We start from the raw sequence: 16020 nt of genomic DNA, 5'->3' as shown, positions 1-16020 counted from the left end.
TTCTGCTTGAATGGCAATGTTGTAATTATGGTTGTTTGCAGGAACAAGAATAAAACTTTGTTAGCGCCGTTTTGGAACCTGCCCTTAGCTGTAATTACGGGATAAATACGATGAGACGCCACATTTAAGAGCAGGAGAAAATAGGCAGATGCTAAATCCGATGAAAGCCGTTTAAAATGACGACTCAGAGGGTTTACTTAAAACAAACAGATTTAGCCAATAGCATGTTTCAGACGACGTTAGGCCAACATTTAGTGTATTTGCTTTTGTGTACTGTAAATTGAAAGGCAGGTTTTGAAAGGAATTTTTTTATTTTGCTCTTTTTATTTTGCCATAAACTTCAGAATATTATCATCAGCAGCAGCAGCAAAAAAAAATAAAAAAATCAACCCTGAAATGATCTAGGTGAGGCGTGGTTGGTTTGGTCAACGTGAAATATTTCCGCTGAAAATAATAATAATTATGAATTAAGACAACCATTAAACATAATCTGAAATACAGCAAATAATTGTAAAAGGTTTGATCAAAAACATCACATTTAATATAACTAGGAACTATGAAAATAAATATAATCTACGGTGAAAATGCTAAAAACACAGGTTCAGAAGTGTGTGTATGATACATCATTGACTTTTTTTATATTTTCATATATTGTTTATGCTTTAAGAACAATTATAATGAACGTACAATGATTGATAATGGGGCTTCTTTTGCATTATTATAGTGGCTGTAAATAGATATTAATGATATTGGTACTTGAAAAACTATTTTGTAAGACTTTAAATATTTTTATGGTGAATATCTGGCAACCACATCTGCAATATTTTACTGTAAATTTAAGAGAACGTCTTTTACATAGCTATAAAAAGCATAACTTCTTTTAATGTATCCCTAAAAACTAATTACAGGTTTTGTAATTGAGGGTAAGCAAACAATGACAAAATGTGCACTATCCCTTTAAAGTAACCATGCACGCTTTAATCTCATCCGTTAGCTGAGCACAGGTGGATCCTTCCTCTATTCCTCCGTTGTTCAACGGGACAAAAAGTAGATCTAAACGATTAAAGGGAAAACAGGACCTTTCCAAACTCCTACTGTGGCATAAGTCAGTAAAAATACCACCATCCCATTCTTTCTGCAGGAGTATGTATCCTCTTACAACTCTGAGGGTTTGGGTTACCTTAAAAATACTACACCCCTCGCCACTTTCGGTGTGTGTGAACACTTGCATAAACACACAGACTGTTGAAGTGTAAGTGGCTTCCAGTCCAAAGATTTGACAACAACCTCTGCCTGGACAATGCTATTGCTTCAGACTTAGAAAAAAAGAAAGAAAGGGAAAAAAAATAGCATTGATGAGATTTGCTGGGCCCTGGAATTGACCTTAGTGACCTCTGTGGTTAGCGGCGGGAGCAAACTGGATGCCTGAGTCACTAGCGTTAATGGTTAGAGAGCAGATTTCAGCTCAACCAGGAAACCTGACTCTGCTGACCTTACATACTCCACGACCTGCTCCTTCCCTCCTCTTTCCTCCTTTCTGTCCTCCCCCTTTCCTCTATCACCTCCTTACTCCATTGTTCTTTGTGTCCAGTCACAAGACAAGTCAGTAGTACAGGAAAGGTGAAAGCCAGAATCCTGCCTGATAATGTCTCATTTCCAAGCTGTCATCAACTTTTCATTGCCTTACGCTCATACCTGTACAACAACGCAAATATACATGTCGAGCACACAAGAGCACACCACACAGTGACCTTTACATTTCAAGGTCAAATTTTTCATTTACAGAAGAATCTGTGTTTCTGATCATTTTCCTCTTTACTGCGCTCATGTTTCTTGAAATAGCTCAAAATGTGGTATTTTTGATCACAGCGATAAGCTAAGACCTTGACAAAGTTCAATGACTTTAAGAAACGTACTTCAAGGTGTGTGTTCACGAGAGTAGGCAGAGCTACAGGTGAATGAACTATTTCTGAGAAATCTATCCAGATTTATTTTCATCATTCCTAGTAGGACACAATAGGAGTCTCCAGGAACTGTGTTCTCAGGGTTATTTTCCATGAAGAGCATACTGGAATTTTACTGCAGCCTATTTACAACGTTTTAAAGGGAACAGAACACACAAAGTATGCTGATTTCAGCCTGCGATAGAGCTTTGCATATCAATAGCTTGTTTCCAAATGAGTGGTTTGTGAATGTTTTATTCGCATCACATCTATCCAAGCACAGTCAGCATTAGGTCACGTCTATTGTGGTCCTTCGGGAAGCAGCCTGCTGGTGCATTCTGGGAAACAGAGAGGCCCCGAGTTATAAGATGAACCAGTACTGCCTGTTTGCTCTCAGTGTGATTTGAGAGTCAGCTGACAAAGGGCTTATTATTAGGGGCCGCATTGTGTAGTAGTGACTGCATGGAAGCTAGATTGAAGTGCATGAATCACAGTTTTACAGCCTTTGGAGGCACAAGCAATTGAGATGCTGTGACGGCCCCCCAATCTTTGCTACCCCAGTTTAGGTATGTGTTGCCACTGAACAAAATAACTGGAGTAGACGGTAATACCCCCTGATTTATTTATGTTGTTTAATTACAATAGCACTTTATTTATTTAAAATGAGAGTGGATGTGATATTGTAGTAATTATATGTTTGTACTTACACTACCTGTGAAAAAAAGGATGCATTATATTATATAGAGAACATAAAATAAACAAATACATGTCTTTAACGCTGTCATTGTATTCCAAAGCAAATTTTTCTAATATTTTCTGGGAAATTATTTCTATAGTTTATACTGGCTTAACGGCTCTCATTTCACCCAATAAAATTAATTATAAAGACATTTTATTTGCATTTATTTATATCAGTAAAATCAATAAATTAGTAAAACATTTATTTCTTATTAGAATGTATAACAACTGTATATATATATATATATATATATATATATATATATATATATATATATATATATATATATATTTTTTTTTTTTTTTTTTTTTTTTTTTTATTATTTATTTATTTTTTTTGACAGTTTAGTGCCACATGATCCTTCAAACATCATTCTAATATGCTGATTTGAAGCTCAAGAAACATGCTTTTTATGTAAGCCATGATGCATTTTCCACTGTAATTTATAACTTATTAAAAAAAAAGATAAAAAAAAAATACTGACCTTCAGCTATTGAATCCGAAACTTAGTTAGTATTTTACCTTATTTAATAATTTTTTTGTTATGTTTGGGGACTCCAGTTTGACAATATATTAGGTATATTTGACAATATTAGGTGTGAGAGACAATGAAGTCATTGGAAACAGTGGCAGTATTTTGATCCAGCAACACTTTATTAAATCTCCACTCTCAAGGCATATGAGTCCATGACTGGCTTGCGTAATGGAGTAGGGGGGTGCGGGGGAATTTCAGGGTGTTACTAATCCTATGCTTTGGCTTTGAGCCCATGGAAAGACAGCATCTCCATTTTCCCAGCATGGTCTTAAACTAAACTCATCCCTGTTCTCTTACCAACTCTCCCTGTTTCCCAAAGCAACATAAATTATTCCTGACCAAACCACCAACAATAGATCTCATAATAGAGTCCATATGACCGTGTCACTCCTATTGTATACATCTTTACTTTTAATGCAGAGGTTTTAAGTTACACATGAGAAAACTTTAACGCAAGGATCAAAAACTAGTTATTAGTATTAATGATTAGTTTGTTATTATTCACTTTGTATAGGCTGAATATCGTAAACATGCTTTCAGGAGGTCTAACTGGTCTTTCAAGGTCACTTACAGGCTCGTAAACTCCTGGTGCCTCTGGGATTTTTCCAGCAGTACAGAAAGTCACCTTGTAGCATACATCGTCCTCTCCTGGACACATTCTGAACAGGGCGCTTCATCCTTGAGTCGGACATTCCATTCTCTTTAATACTCAAAACCTCCTCACATGACCTTTTGCCCTCTTATGCAAACCTTTAAATGTAGGTTAGTCTGAGAGTAACAGATGATGTTATGAAGTAGTGGAGAGTCAGCACAAAAACATTTGAGGAAGCTTTTTTTCCAAATTCAAGAATTCCACGTTTTGATCATCTGACACGATCCGGATGACTGCACACTAGGTACACATTATCATGAACTGCTGGAGAAGATCAGGATTGGACGTGTTGATTCAAGACTGTACTTCCTCGGAAACAGTTTAAACAGTTTGTCTTCCTGTGTGACCTCACGGAAACCTCATATCCTTTTACTTCCCCACAGGAAAACAGAAACCAAATTGTCATCTACTGTAACCCAAATGAATGGACTATTCTGGGTTCAGTACAAGTTAAACTCAATATGCAGCGCTTTATTTTACAGTTCTCTTCTGTGAGGACATACTACTTATTATAGTGATTGCTATAACTTGCTAATAACTAACTCTGAACCTATTCCTAAACCTACCTTTGTAGTTACCTCATATTACAGCGCTTTCTTGGGTAAGTGCACATACCGTGTAACCCTTTCTCACTGTATTAATATCTACCATTTTTGTACGATGCATGCTTGTAAACAGCGTTTATCGGTATGTTCTTGCACCCTCACACTGTCTGCAGACTCCCTAATGTCTGTGCTTTTCTGAACGCAGGAGAAAACTCAGACACATGTTCAATCAAACTTATACATTCGCGTCTGTCCCTCAATGACATAACAGTCCATGTTGCACTCTTCCACTTTCCCCTTGTCTGCCCAGAGAGAATACATGCATGTCTTATAAATAGGTTCTCTGATTACAGAGAGAGAAATCTAAGCAGATGCTCTCTCTCTCTCCCAGGTGACCCCTGATGGAAAACTATGTCTGCTCAGCCAGACTTTCTCAGCCTGGATCCCACAGGAAAGCAAAGTGATGAAATGCGATCTCTTAGCAATGAGAAATAACTGAGACTTTTGCTTCTGGGTAATCTCACATGTGTCTCCTGGTTTCTGTTGTGTCTTTTGTATCTCTAAGGAATCTGAGTCGAAGTGGGCTTTCTTTCTTTTTTACTGCTAAAAAAAACAACAGCATGTTATTATTTCGAAATAACATTCAATCCCATTGACTTTCATTGCATAGAAAACAAACTTTTGAGGAGAAAGAAAACCACGTGAGTTCGGAATGACATGTGATTTTTGTGTGAGCTATCCCTTTAAATAAAACTTAACTCTATTCAGTCTCCTAAGGAAAGAGCAACTTCTAAGCAATAACATTTATCCAGGTTTTCAGGCATGTTTCTTTACCTCATCCCGTGTCTAAATATTTATTTATCCCTGTCAGTACTCTTTAAAGCGTACTCAATGCAGCTCTTCTCTGGTATCTTATGCCTGTATTTGGCTGGCTGAAGCTGTGTCGAAGCCGAGGAAATATAAAGGACTGAGCCGGATCCCAGCAAACCAGTTCATTCCAGTAAAAGGTAGTTTTAGTCACATACTCCCTATTTATTGCAAGCCACTTCACTTGACAAACTAAAAAAGCGTTGTGGCTTTAGCTAATTTAAATTGTAAAGTGTATAATTTCTACGCTATAACACTGCAAAAAGGTTTTACAAAAACAACACGTTTTTTTTAAAAACGGTTCTCTTAAAGCTGGGGATAGGAGAAAGCATTTTATCACGAAATTAAAGTGATACACTTAACCTTTTACACAGAGTAATCAATATAGTAATCACCATAATCAATGTAGTTATTGAATTATAATAAATAAATCTATTTTTTTTTATTTAGCTTGTTTTTTGTTTTCCAGAATCACTTTCCACAGGCACACTGAATTGGGTTTTTCCCAGCTCAATTATTGCCAATTATTGCTAATTTAGAGCCAGGGTGAAAAAGCAGCCTCTGTTTTTAAGAGAACGTGGAGTACTTTCCATTACACCTAACTGCTTTGGATTTGGGTGTTTTTGTTCCACAGTATAAATCACATTTTGCTGAAAATATATGTCCATAAATCAGAAACGGGTGACGCAAATAATCATAAAATCGCAGACATACAGGTAAATACATAATACACAGGGGAGTGTGTGACATACGTTTATATTATACATCAGTGTTTTCCCTGTGACTTCCAGGTCATGTGTGCTCTCTGCTGTCTTTCTTTTATGTTTGATACTAAGCAGTTATATTCCTTTTCTTCTGACTTCCCTCTGCTCTGTATCTGAACTCCAGGATTGACTGTTTACATCAGTGCAGGGGTCCTATAAATCCACAGCAAATAGGTTTTAGATTTCCTAGCCGTGCATATTACCGGAATGACCTTTCCAGCTCCATAACATCGGAATTTTACCCTATTTTTCAAATAAAGCGTAATAAAGAATGTAGAACATGCATATTTAATAAAGGTGCACAGGAGGCTGGTGGTGATAGATTAGTCTCGTCTCATTTTCCAGTGCCAAGGTAATATTTCATAAGCAGAGCACAAAATGTACTACAGAAATACATGTTGATCTAGTGTTCTAGGTAGTTAAAGTGTTACAGGGCTGTTTCATGGATATTCTAGCAAGCAAAAATAGATAGGTAGGACATAGATTTCCTCATTTTATTTTTATTTACTGTTAAGATTGTGTGTGTGTGTGTGTGTGTGTGTGTTTGTGTGTGTGTGTATTTCAGTTGTGAGTTTATCAGTTCAGCAGGACAGAAGTGTGCAGGGGACTAAATGGGACTTCTCAGTGGAAGGAATGTATCAGATAAGGCCAGACGAATGGGCTAACAAACTAACAAGCCTTCACAGAGGAGTAGGTGATGAGTCATTTTGGTTGCCTGGCAACCCGCTACAGAGGTGCTGGCTGTTCAGTTATCTCTGTCAGACAGTGTTCCAGTACATAGAATAAAACACAACTCATCAATGCCAAGGGAGCTTCTATCAATTCAAACACCTGTATGGTTATTACACAGATGTAAAAGATTCAAATTTTGGGAGTGTCTATTTACATCAAATGCAAATCCCAAACGTGTTGGACTATTTACTGAAGCGTACAAATAACATTACTTATATCTGCGTAGCATCTACAACTTTATTGTAATCTAGATGCTGCGGTTCACACATGGCACGAACACAGGCTACTGTTCACCCTGTAAATAGAAATTACCTTTTATGCGTTAAGCCTATCTTTATTAATTGTGTATCTGGAAAAACCTAAAGCAGCTCAAATAACATGAGCTAAAAATATATATATTATTTAGATTGTACATCAATCACGATTCTACAAAAGGGTGATATGTATGCAATATAGATAGAGAGTATAGCACATCATGGGGTGATCTGATGGCAGTACAAGGAACTCACTATGAGCTTTTTCGAGAAATATATATATATAAAAAATATGAAAATGTCACTAATGCACTTCTGGTTCTCACCCTTCGATATGCTGAAGGCTTTTCTGGCAAAGAAATAAATAAAAAGGCTAAATAAAATACACACATACATGCATACATACATGCATATATACGTGTGTGTGTGTGTGTGTGTGTGTGTGTGTGTGTGTGTGTGTGTGTGTGTGTGTGTGTGTGTATGTTCTTGCTTGCTGGTAACCAGCGCCCTCTGCTGTTACAGTGACTGCCCTACACGAGAAGCGCTAGTCGCCGCTTCCGCCATTTCAAACGCAACATCCGGTTGTGCAGCAGCCATTTTGTCTGTTCAGGCAAGTCCACCCCACACGGTCATGAACTGACGTTCCCCCTTGGAAAACATTTCAGAAATATCCCACTCGATACTTTTCCGCGTCATCTATGGAAGTGGAAACGGGCTGAAAAAATACCTCGTTGAATTCTACACCCGAGAATAGCCCTGACTGGCTGATGCGTGTCGTTTCTGTTGCGTGAGCTTCATTAATCGGCGTTATGTCGAGCGAGGAGAGTTACTTAGCCATCCAGCGCTACTTGACTGATGAACGTGAGCCTTACGCACCGGGCACGCACGGCAACACCAAGAGGAAGATCCGGAAAGCGGCTGCTTGTTACATAGTGCGCAACGGGATTCTTTATTATCAGAGGCGGCAGAAAGGCCTGGATGAGTTCACGGAGCTGGAAGTGGTGCTGCAGGCCGAGAGACGGAAGGAACTGATCACGGAGGCGCACATCACGTCCGGAGGGGAACACCTCAACCAGCAGCAAACGTGGGAAATCATCTCCCAGAAGTACTGGTGGAGAGGTACGCTAATCACATAATTAATGACAGCAGAGCTTTCCAGCTGCGAATCCCTTAAACGTTTCTTATGAGTAGATAATATATTCAAGCAGGTGACGAGTAAGTTAAGGAATGCATTCCAATTGTCATTATCTTCATAGATAGCTGTAGGTCTAAATATGTTATATACTATGTACGTATATAGTGTAGTATAAATACATAGCAAGGCATGAACACACAGTCAGTGGTTCATCTTCATTTAAAGCAGCTTCCAACCTTCTTGGAATAGATTCATACACATTTTTAATAGTCTACAGATGAATGTTGTTTATAATATCGTATGCCAATTGCTTGTTAGTGTAGGAAATCGACTTCTCTCCAAAACTATCCAAAGAGAGGTTTTGATAACATTAAAGTCAGGAGATTTGTTTGGCCAGGGCAGATGTTGAAGTCTGTCTTGGTGCTGCATCTGTCCTGTTTTACGTTTTCTTTTATTTTGTATTTTATGATGCCATATTTTTTGCAATTTGTCATGTGTGTCTGTGATTAAGGTTTTAGCAATTGTAGCTATTTCACGGACATTTTGCTCATTTTACAAAGTCAAACACTCATACTACGCTGATATAACTAAAACATTCAATAATTGTGACTAGTTTATGTGTGCGTGACGGACTATGCAAGCAGTACACAAAGTGGATCATCTCACACTCTATAGGTTTTCATTGTCCAAGTGCAATTGGGAATAAACTTAACATGGCAGTTTCTGATATAGAACAGGCAATATTATATTTGTTTTTGAGATGACGTCTGTTATTATAAGTAACCTAAACATAGTTGTCTTGAAACAGGAGTGCTGAAGCAGGTTAAGGACTGCATCAGAGAGTGCAGTTACTGCCAAAGCAAGCAGGAGAAGGGAAGAGGCGGTGCTGAAGATGCCACCAAACAAGCAACTGTCCGACAGGCGAGAAGAAAGACATCTGTATGCGCCAGCGAGGAAGAAGACGACGAGGCAAATGAGGATTTGGATTCGGAGCAGTCCAGCGCAGTTGATAAACACGAATTGGTGTTTGTGAGTACAGCATGATATTTGTGTAACTGAATTAAAATTAGTTGAAATTTTGAATGTAATTGACATTATTCCAGGCATCCTAAATATTAAAAGATGAGGATGCCGAAAGCAATTCAATTATGTTGATAGAGTAAATATTAGTTGCTCTAAATTGATAAACATACAATATTTTGTACGTTAATGGATTTATGCATATGATAATCATACTCTGTTTCTCCTTTGTGTCTTCTCATAGGTGGACAGTAAGGGAATTGTCAAGCAGTTCTTACCAAAGCATGGGCAGACGATGCTGGACAAGTTGAACCAGCAGCGAATGAATAATGAATTCTGTGATATCACCCTGCTTATTGAGGGTGAGGAGCATCGAGCACATAAAGCTGTCCTGGCCTCCTGCAGTGACTATTTCTACGAGCTTTTTGTGGAAAAGGGTGCTATGACCAGTCACGAAGCTGTCGTTGACCTCTCTGGTGAGAAGAATGAAGCATGCTCTCGATTGAAATGATGAAAAGAACAATCCAAGGGTTTATGTTGTACAATATATAGTATTAAAATGTATTTTTCACACAAAAATGTAAATTCTGCCATAATTTAATCTCCCTCGTGTTGCTCCAGAGCTGCATGACCTACTTTCTTCTTCTGCTGTGGAATAAAAAAAAAATGACTATGAAAGTACTTCCACACAATGATAGGGATACCTAAAGTATATGCATGTTATATGTATTTGAATTGCCACTGAGTCTTTTGCGTTGTTTTACCCGCTAGGCTTCAGCAAGGCCAGTTTTCTACCATTACTGGATTTTGCCTACACCTCCAATCTGACCTTCAACTTTTGCGTGATGGCAGAGGTCGCCACATTGGCACGGCACTTACTGATGGCGGAGGTGCTTCAGATCTGCGAGTCCGTGCATAAGAAAGTAGAAGAGCAGAAGCTGATGGTCTACCAGAGAGGAGACATTCACACTGTGGTATCCAGCCAATCTGCGCCCCCTCAGCCAATCACACCCACCGCTTCCGAAACCTACGTAGTGACTATGCAGAGTGAAGGTACGCCTGAAGAAGGGCAGTCCCTGGCTGTAATCACAAGTGAAATCGGAACGGCTGAATCGCTGGCGTTGCTTGCCGGTGCGACCGTAGATGGAGAAACGATGACTGTAGTCACTCACAGCGGACAGGCGGGCTCAGCGGAGTCGCTTGCCATGGTGGCCCACAGCGGACAGGTAGAAGAGGGCGAGACTATGACTCTGGTCACTCACTCTGGCCAGGCTGGTTCGGGTGAGTCCCTGGCTGTAGTACAGGCCTGTTGGTCTGTAGAGGAGCCACAGGTCGGTGACGCACCTGTCGGAGAGAGCATGCAGACCGGAGCCTTTCTCATTAGTGTTGATCCTGGCAAGACAGATGCTTCTGACATCGTGCATTTAGCCGCAGCAGCGCCACCTGCTGTGCAGGATGAGCCCCAGGCGCCTGAGCCAATGTGCCAACCTGAACCTACAGCAGCACCGCCGCCGGCCCCTGCACCGGTGAAAAGAAGGCCAGGAAGACCGCCTAAAGTGAAGCAACAGGAACCGCCCCCTCCTCCTTCAGAGGACGAGACAGCGGAAATGGAGGGTGTTGAGGATGGATCCCCTGCGGATGGAGAGAAAAAAGAAGAGGAATGTGTAGATCCCAACAAGAGATACCTGAGAAAACGGTCCGTGAAGGAAGGAGGGTATGTTCGTCTTCATATGGGACTTGAGACTGAGGAGGAAGAGAAAAGCACCTCGCCTCTTACAAAGGTATGCACCTCTCGTTCAATCGACATACGATTAATTTGTAAATGTGGTGATGGCCCTGTCCCAAATGGTGCCCTTTTGGACTTGGCATATCTGAGGTCCACAGGACCGCAGGGTGGACCATCTGTCATTTTATGGCTTAAAAAGATGCTCAGGAGTGCCCTCTATGCAGCCTTAATTCACCCTTTTGCAAAGCCTCTACTGGTGTCCTGATACCACGAGGAAGAAGCAAACATCATTAAAAGAATGCAATTCTTGAAACAAAAGACCATAAGTAATTATATATAAATAAATAAATATATTATGCAAAGTAATGCAGAAACAGAAAAACTCTGACATTAATTTTATTTGCGGTAAGATATGTTGCAATATTTTTTTTTTTTTGTAAAAAAAAAAAAAATATATATATATATATATATATATATATATATATATATATATATATATATATATATATATATATATATACCACAAAATGAGCACATGCATTTTAAACTAGATTTTTTTTTATTCATCATCATAGATGCTATTATTTGTCATTAACCCCAATATTAAGATGTTGTTCAATGAGCCAAGGATTAAGATGCACTGCAAGGCAGTCAGCCAGATTGCCTTATTAGAATCACACTGTGTCCCCAGACACCTCAGAAATTTGCCAGGAGAGGCCGCCCAGTTCAATCTGCCAAGAAGAATCTTGAAGAGTTTTCGGAGACAAACCTGGAGGCTGCTTCTGATGCCGTAGCTGCTTTAGCAGAGGAACCGGAGCCTGTTGCAGACCAGCCAGAGATTGTGGAGGGAGGTGCACTGCAGGGAGACCCAGGAGGAGCTGCAGAGGGAGAGCACTCGTGTAACGAATGTGGTTTGGTGTTCCACAGGCGCTACGCCCTCATCATGCATGCTCTGAAACACGAGAAGACTCGCAGCTTCAAGTGCAGCGTATGTACTCTTGGACAGAATAAAAAGTGCAAATTCTAGCATGGTCTTTGTGCATTTTGGTTATTTTTCTGACGTTTCTTTTGTCCTACCAGATTTGCAATAAGGAGTTCCAGTACGCCGCTTCGCTCCGTGCGCATTTGGCTCGTCACAAGCATCAGAAGACCCAGAGAGCCAGCATGACAAGAGCATTGGCCGCAGAAGATTCTCAGGGGTCAGAAGATCAGACGAAGTACCGCACCAAACGGGAGTTTGTGTGCGACATCTGCGGCAAGACTCTGCCCAAGCTGTACTCCTTGCGCATTCATATGCTGAACCACACGGGGGTGAGGCCACACACCTGCAAGGTTTGCGGGAAGAGCTTTGCCACCAAGCACAGTCTGAAGATGCACCGGTCTCTGCACGACTCCCTCAAGAGATTTCAGTGCACTGTCTGTGACAAATCTTTCGTCACCAAGAGAAGCCTGGAGGAGCATACAAGCATTCACACAGGTACCAACACACACACACTTTGGCTGATGATATAAAGGCAAATTTTTAAGCAATGTTGCTTGGGCACTTTTGAGAAATTTCTTTCTGAATAATTTAGTTCAGTCTAGGGCCCTGTGTCTCACCTGGTTGACCGTTTACAGCAACATTTCCTAAAATTGCTCAAAAACTTGTCCAGTGTATCATCAGCCTCACACATACTCTTTTTACTTCTGTGAACCTGTGTACAGATGAATAGGTAAATATGCAAGTATCTGTCGTTATGTGATTAGAATTAATTATGGGCGAAAAATGCATTCATATGCTTATAAATAAAATTGACACTTTTATTCAGCTATGATGTAATAAATTGGGACAGTAAAGATGTCTATAATGTTTATTTCAAATAAATTTTCAAAATTAAATAATACATTTTCATATCCCATTTGGCATGTTACAGAACGTGTGTCTCTGAAGACTGGAGTAACCAGTGTTAAAACAATTGTAATATTTGACAATATTACTGTTTTTACTGTATTATTGATGAGTCAAATTTAGAAATGGGGAGCTTAAGAAAGCTTTTTGTTTCAGAAATGTAGTATAGAAATAGTGTGCTGTTTAAAAATACAGAAGTAAAGAGATGCTTTAAGTTCGGGCTCAGCAAAAGGTGTCTATTAAGTCACATTATAAGAATGTACACACTTAATTTTCACATAGTCAAATGTATTGTTTTCAAAGATAATATGATAAATGCTAAATGAGCAGTTCATAATAAAAGTATATTTTAACAGGTGAATCCAAGTACTTATGCACAACCTGTGGAGCGTCTTTTCACCGTGCTTCCGGACTAAGCAAACATCTCAAGAAACATCAACCCAGACCTGAGGTCCGCTCATTCCACTGTTCTCAGTAAGTGCCTTATCCCTCGATACACGAGACTTATTCACATACTTTTTCAGTTAAACCGTTTGGTTCCTTAATTTGTTCTTTTTGTGCTTTCCTTATAGCTGTGATAAGAGTTTCTTTGAAGCAAAAGACCTGCAGCAGCACATGAATAAGCACTTAGGCCTAAAGCCCTTCCAGTGCCAGGTCTGCGGCAAATGCTACAGCTGGAAGAAGGACTGGTACTCGCACGTCAAATCTCACACCGTGGCAGAGCCCTTCAGGTGAGAGGATAAAAAGTTATATTTAAAGAAGAAGATTAAATGGATATTATTCTTACGGGCATTTTATTTTATTATTAGACTAAAGATTCCGTTTTTAGACTGAAGGGAAAACATGACCTTAGATCTGAAAAGAGCCTGTCGTGGAAGTTATATAAAACCCGAAGAGAGACCTGAGCGCTTGTTAGAGATGGGCTTCAAACTAAATTGTGCGTTTTGTCCTTTTGGCAGGTGTAATGTGTGTGGGAAGGAGTTCTTTGAGAAAGCCCTGTTTAGACGGCATGTCAAGAAAGCCACTCATGGAAAGAAGGGCAGAGTGAAGCAGAACTTGGAGAGAGAGTGCGAACACTGTGGGAGGAAGTTCACCCAGCTCAGAGAGTACCGCCGCCACATGAATAATCATCAGGGTGAGTGGACAATCATACATAAACACATGTTTTGTAGAATGATAATTATTTATTTATTTTTTATGTAAAGGGGTTAGACATCACATCACATAAAATCTCATTGTGTAGTACAACATGCCAAACTGTTTTTAAACTGTACGTACATTGTTTGAAGCACATCACCCGAAGCAAGTTATGATTTGCTTTTAATGAAAAGATGGCTAATTTGCACATCTGCAATGCAGCTGTAGGTGGCACTGCATGTCTCTGTACGAACTCAGCAAACAGGAAACGATCAACATGAGTCTTTATTGGGATTCAATCATCATCCAATTGAGATGTTCAGTCTAATCGGACATCCTACACACTTTCATGCTAGCTTGTGGCACATTTACAGTCAGCTGATATTTTGGTTTGGGTGGCAGCCACTTGAAACGCTTATAAATATCGTAGTGTAACAGATGTCATGCTGCGCTTTTTTTTTGGTTCTTGCTTAGGAGTGAAGCCCTTTGAGTGTCTGACCTGTGGCGTCGCGTGGGCCGACGCTCGTTCTCTGAAGCGGCACGTTCGCACTCACACGGGCGAGCGCCCTTACGTGTGCCCGCTGTGCCAGGAGGCCCACATAGACGCCAGAACGGTTCGGAAGCACATCACGAAGTTCCACGGAGATCAGCTGCCCGGCAAGATCATGCTGGAGAAGGACACGCTGCAGTTCCACAACCAAGGCACGCAGGTGGAGCACGCCGTCAGCATCCTCAGCTCCGAGCTGCCCCCTGAACTTCAACCTCCGCAGCCTCCCACCACCGAGGAGATAGAGACCGTGCTCATCACAGAAGAAACGGTGGAGGCCGTGCAGGCTGTGAGCGAGGGAGCCGTGGCCACGTTGTCCGATCAGAGTATCATGCAGGTGGTGAACTATGTCCTGGCCCAGCAGGCCGTGGTTAAAGTGGAAGAGGGACCGGAAATCATCCAGACCATGGAAGTGGAGGTGGCTCATGTGGCAGAGGTGGAATAAACCTTACCTGGCAGTAAAAATTATACGACTACGGGCAGGTTTATTCTCGTTTTTGGTGTCATATGCACTCTGTGTGATGTAAAAAAAAAAATGCTCATTTATTTTTTTTTTTGTAAAATGTAAATTAAAAGAAGCTCCGGGTTCGCTGATGTCAGCGCGAGTGTGTTTGTGTGTGTGTGTGTGTGAATCGGTGCATGGTGTGGATGTGTGAAGACGCTCGATTTGCTTTATAATAAACTTTTGTGTACATGTGTACATAAACGTGAGGATTTCCATTGTAATACAGTCAAAATCAAGCATACGATAAATGAATTGCAATATAAACATTTGGCTTTTTTTGTAACTAGGTTACATTTTCTCATTATTAAGGCTGTTTATTTTTCTTTTTGATTATTTGTAAAGCTTAGCTGAGATATAAGCTCTAACAATCTTAGCTAAAGGGCCATAGGCTCTTGTCTGTTGTATAATGCGGTGCCTCTCAGTCTCAGCTGAGTACTATGTATAGCAGCAGAAACGACAACCAAATAAAAAAACTCCCTGTCTGCAGGGATGCACCATGTGCTATATTTTCTGGTTTTCATTTTATGCGTCTTGAAGTGTGAAAATGTGGAAAGTCTCTGTGCACCACTACCAGCATCCCAAGATTTGTGAGAGCCGATAGGAAAAATGCATGGTTTTATTACAGTGTTAGCTGTTGGCAGACATTTTGTAGAATAAGATTAAATCTATTGCTGTCTGGCAGGAATTTTCTAGTATTCTGGCTGCCATTTTTAACACGCAGCATTTCAATAGACCTGTTATAGATGAAGATCATTCATAGTGATACAACGCATTGGTGTTATTTTTACAGATGTTTTTTTTGTGCACTGTAAAAAGATTTTGTATGTTTAATTTATGGCTATTGTAAAAAATTGGTTGAGTAGACTGCTTGTCGACGAACCAAAAATATACATACATTTTTAAATATGTGTTTATGGCAATTCAAACTTTAGCATATACATTTCAGATGCAAAAGGCTAACAATGCTTATTTTAGAAGAACATTTCAGATGGCACTTAGCTTCTTCTGAATCTGAACTCATCTATGCATGT

At 40.0% G+C, this 16020-nt stretch overlaps 1 protein-coding gene across 1 annotated transcript; it reads left to right on the top strand.

The window, feature by feature from the left end:
• Window positions 1-7617: 7617 nt before the first annotated feature.
• Window positions 7618-15495, top strand: zbtb11 (zinc finger and BTB domain containing 11). Its single transcript, XM_043242247.1, has 10 exons — window positions 7618-8150; window positions 8975-9195; window positions 9431-9662; window positions 9958-10967; window positions 11604-11900; window positions 11993-12389; window positions 13157-13274; window positions 13373-13531; window positions 13760-13935; window positions 14412-15495. Exons 1-10 carry the CDS (start codon window positions 7841-7843, stop codon window positions 14927-14929), a joined length of 3438 nt encoding a protein of 1145 aa, XP_043098182.1. The 5' UTR covers window positions 7618-7840; the 3' UTR covers window positions 14930-15495.
• Window positions 15496-16020: the final 525 nt, after the last annotated feature.

The sequence above is a fragment of the Puntigrus tetrazona genome, chromosome 6 (assembly GCF_018831695.1).
Source record: "Puntigrus tetrazona isolate hp1 chromosome 6, ASM1883169v1, whole genome shotgun sequence".
Taxonomy (NCBI): Eukaryota; Metazoa; Chordata; class Actinopteri; order Cypriniformes; family Cyprinidae; genus Puntigrus; species Puntigrus tetrazona.
This window is presented reverse-complemented; position numbering and strand designations above follow the sequence as displayed.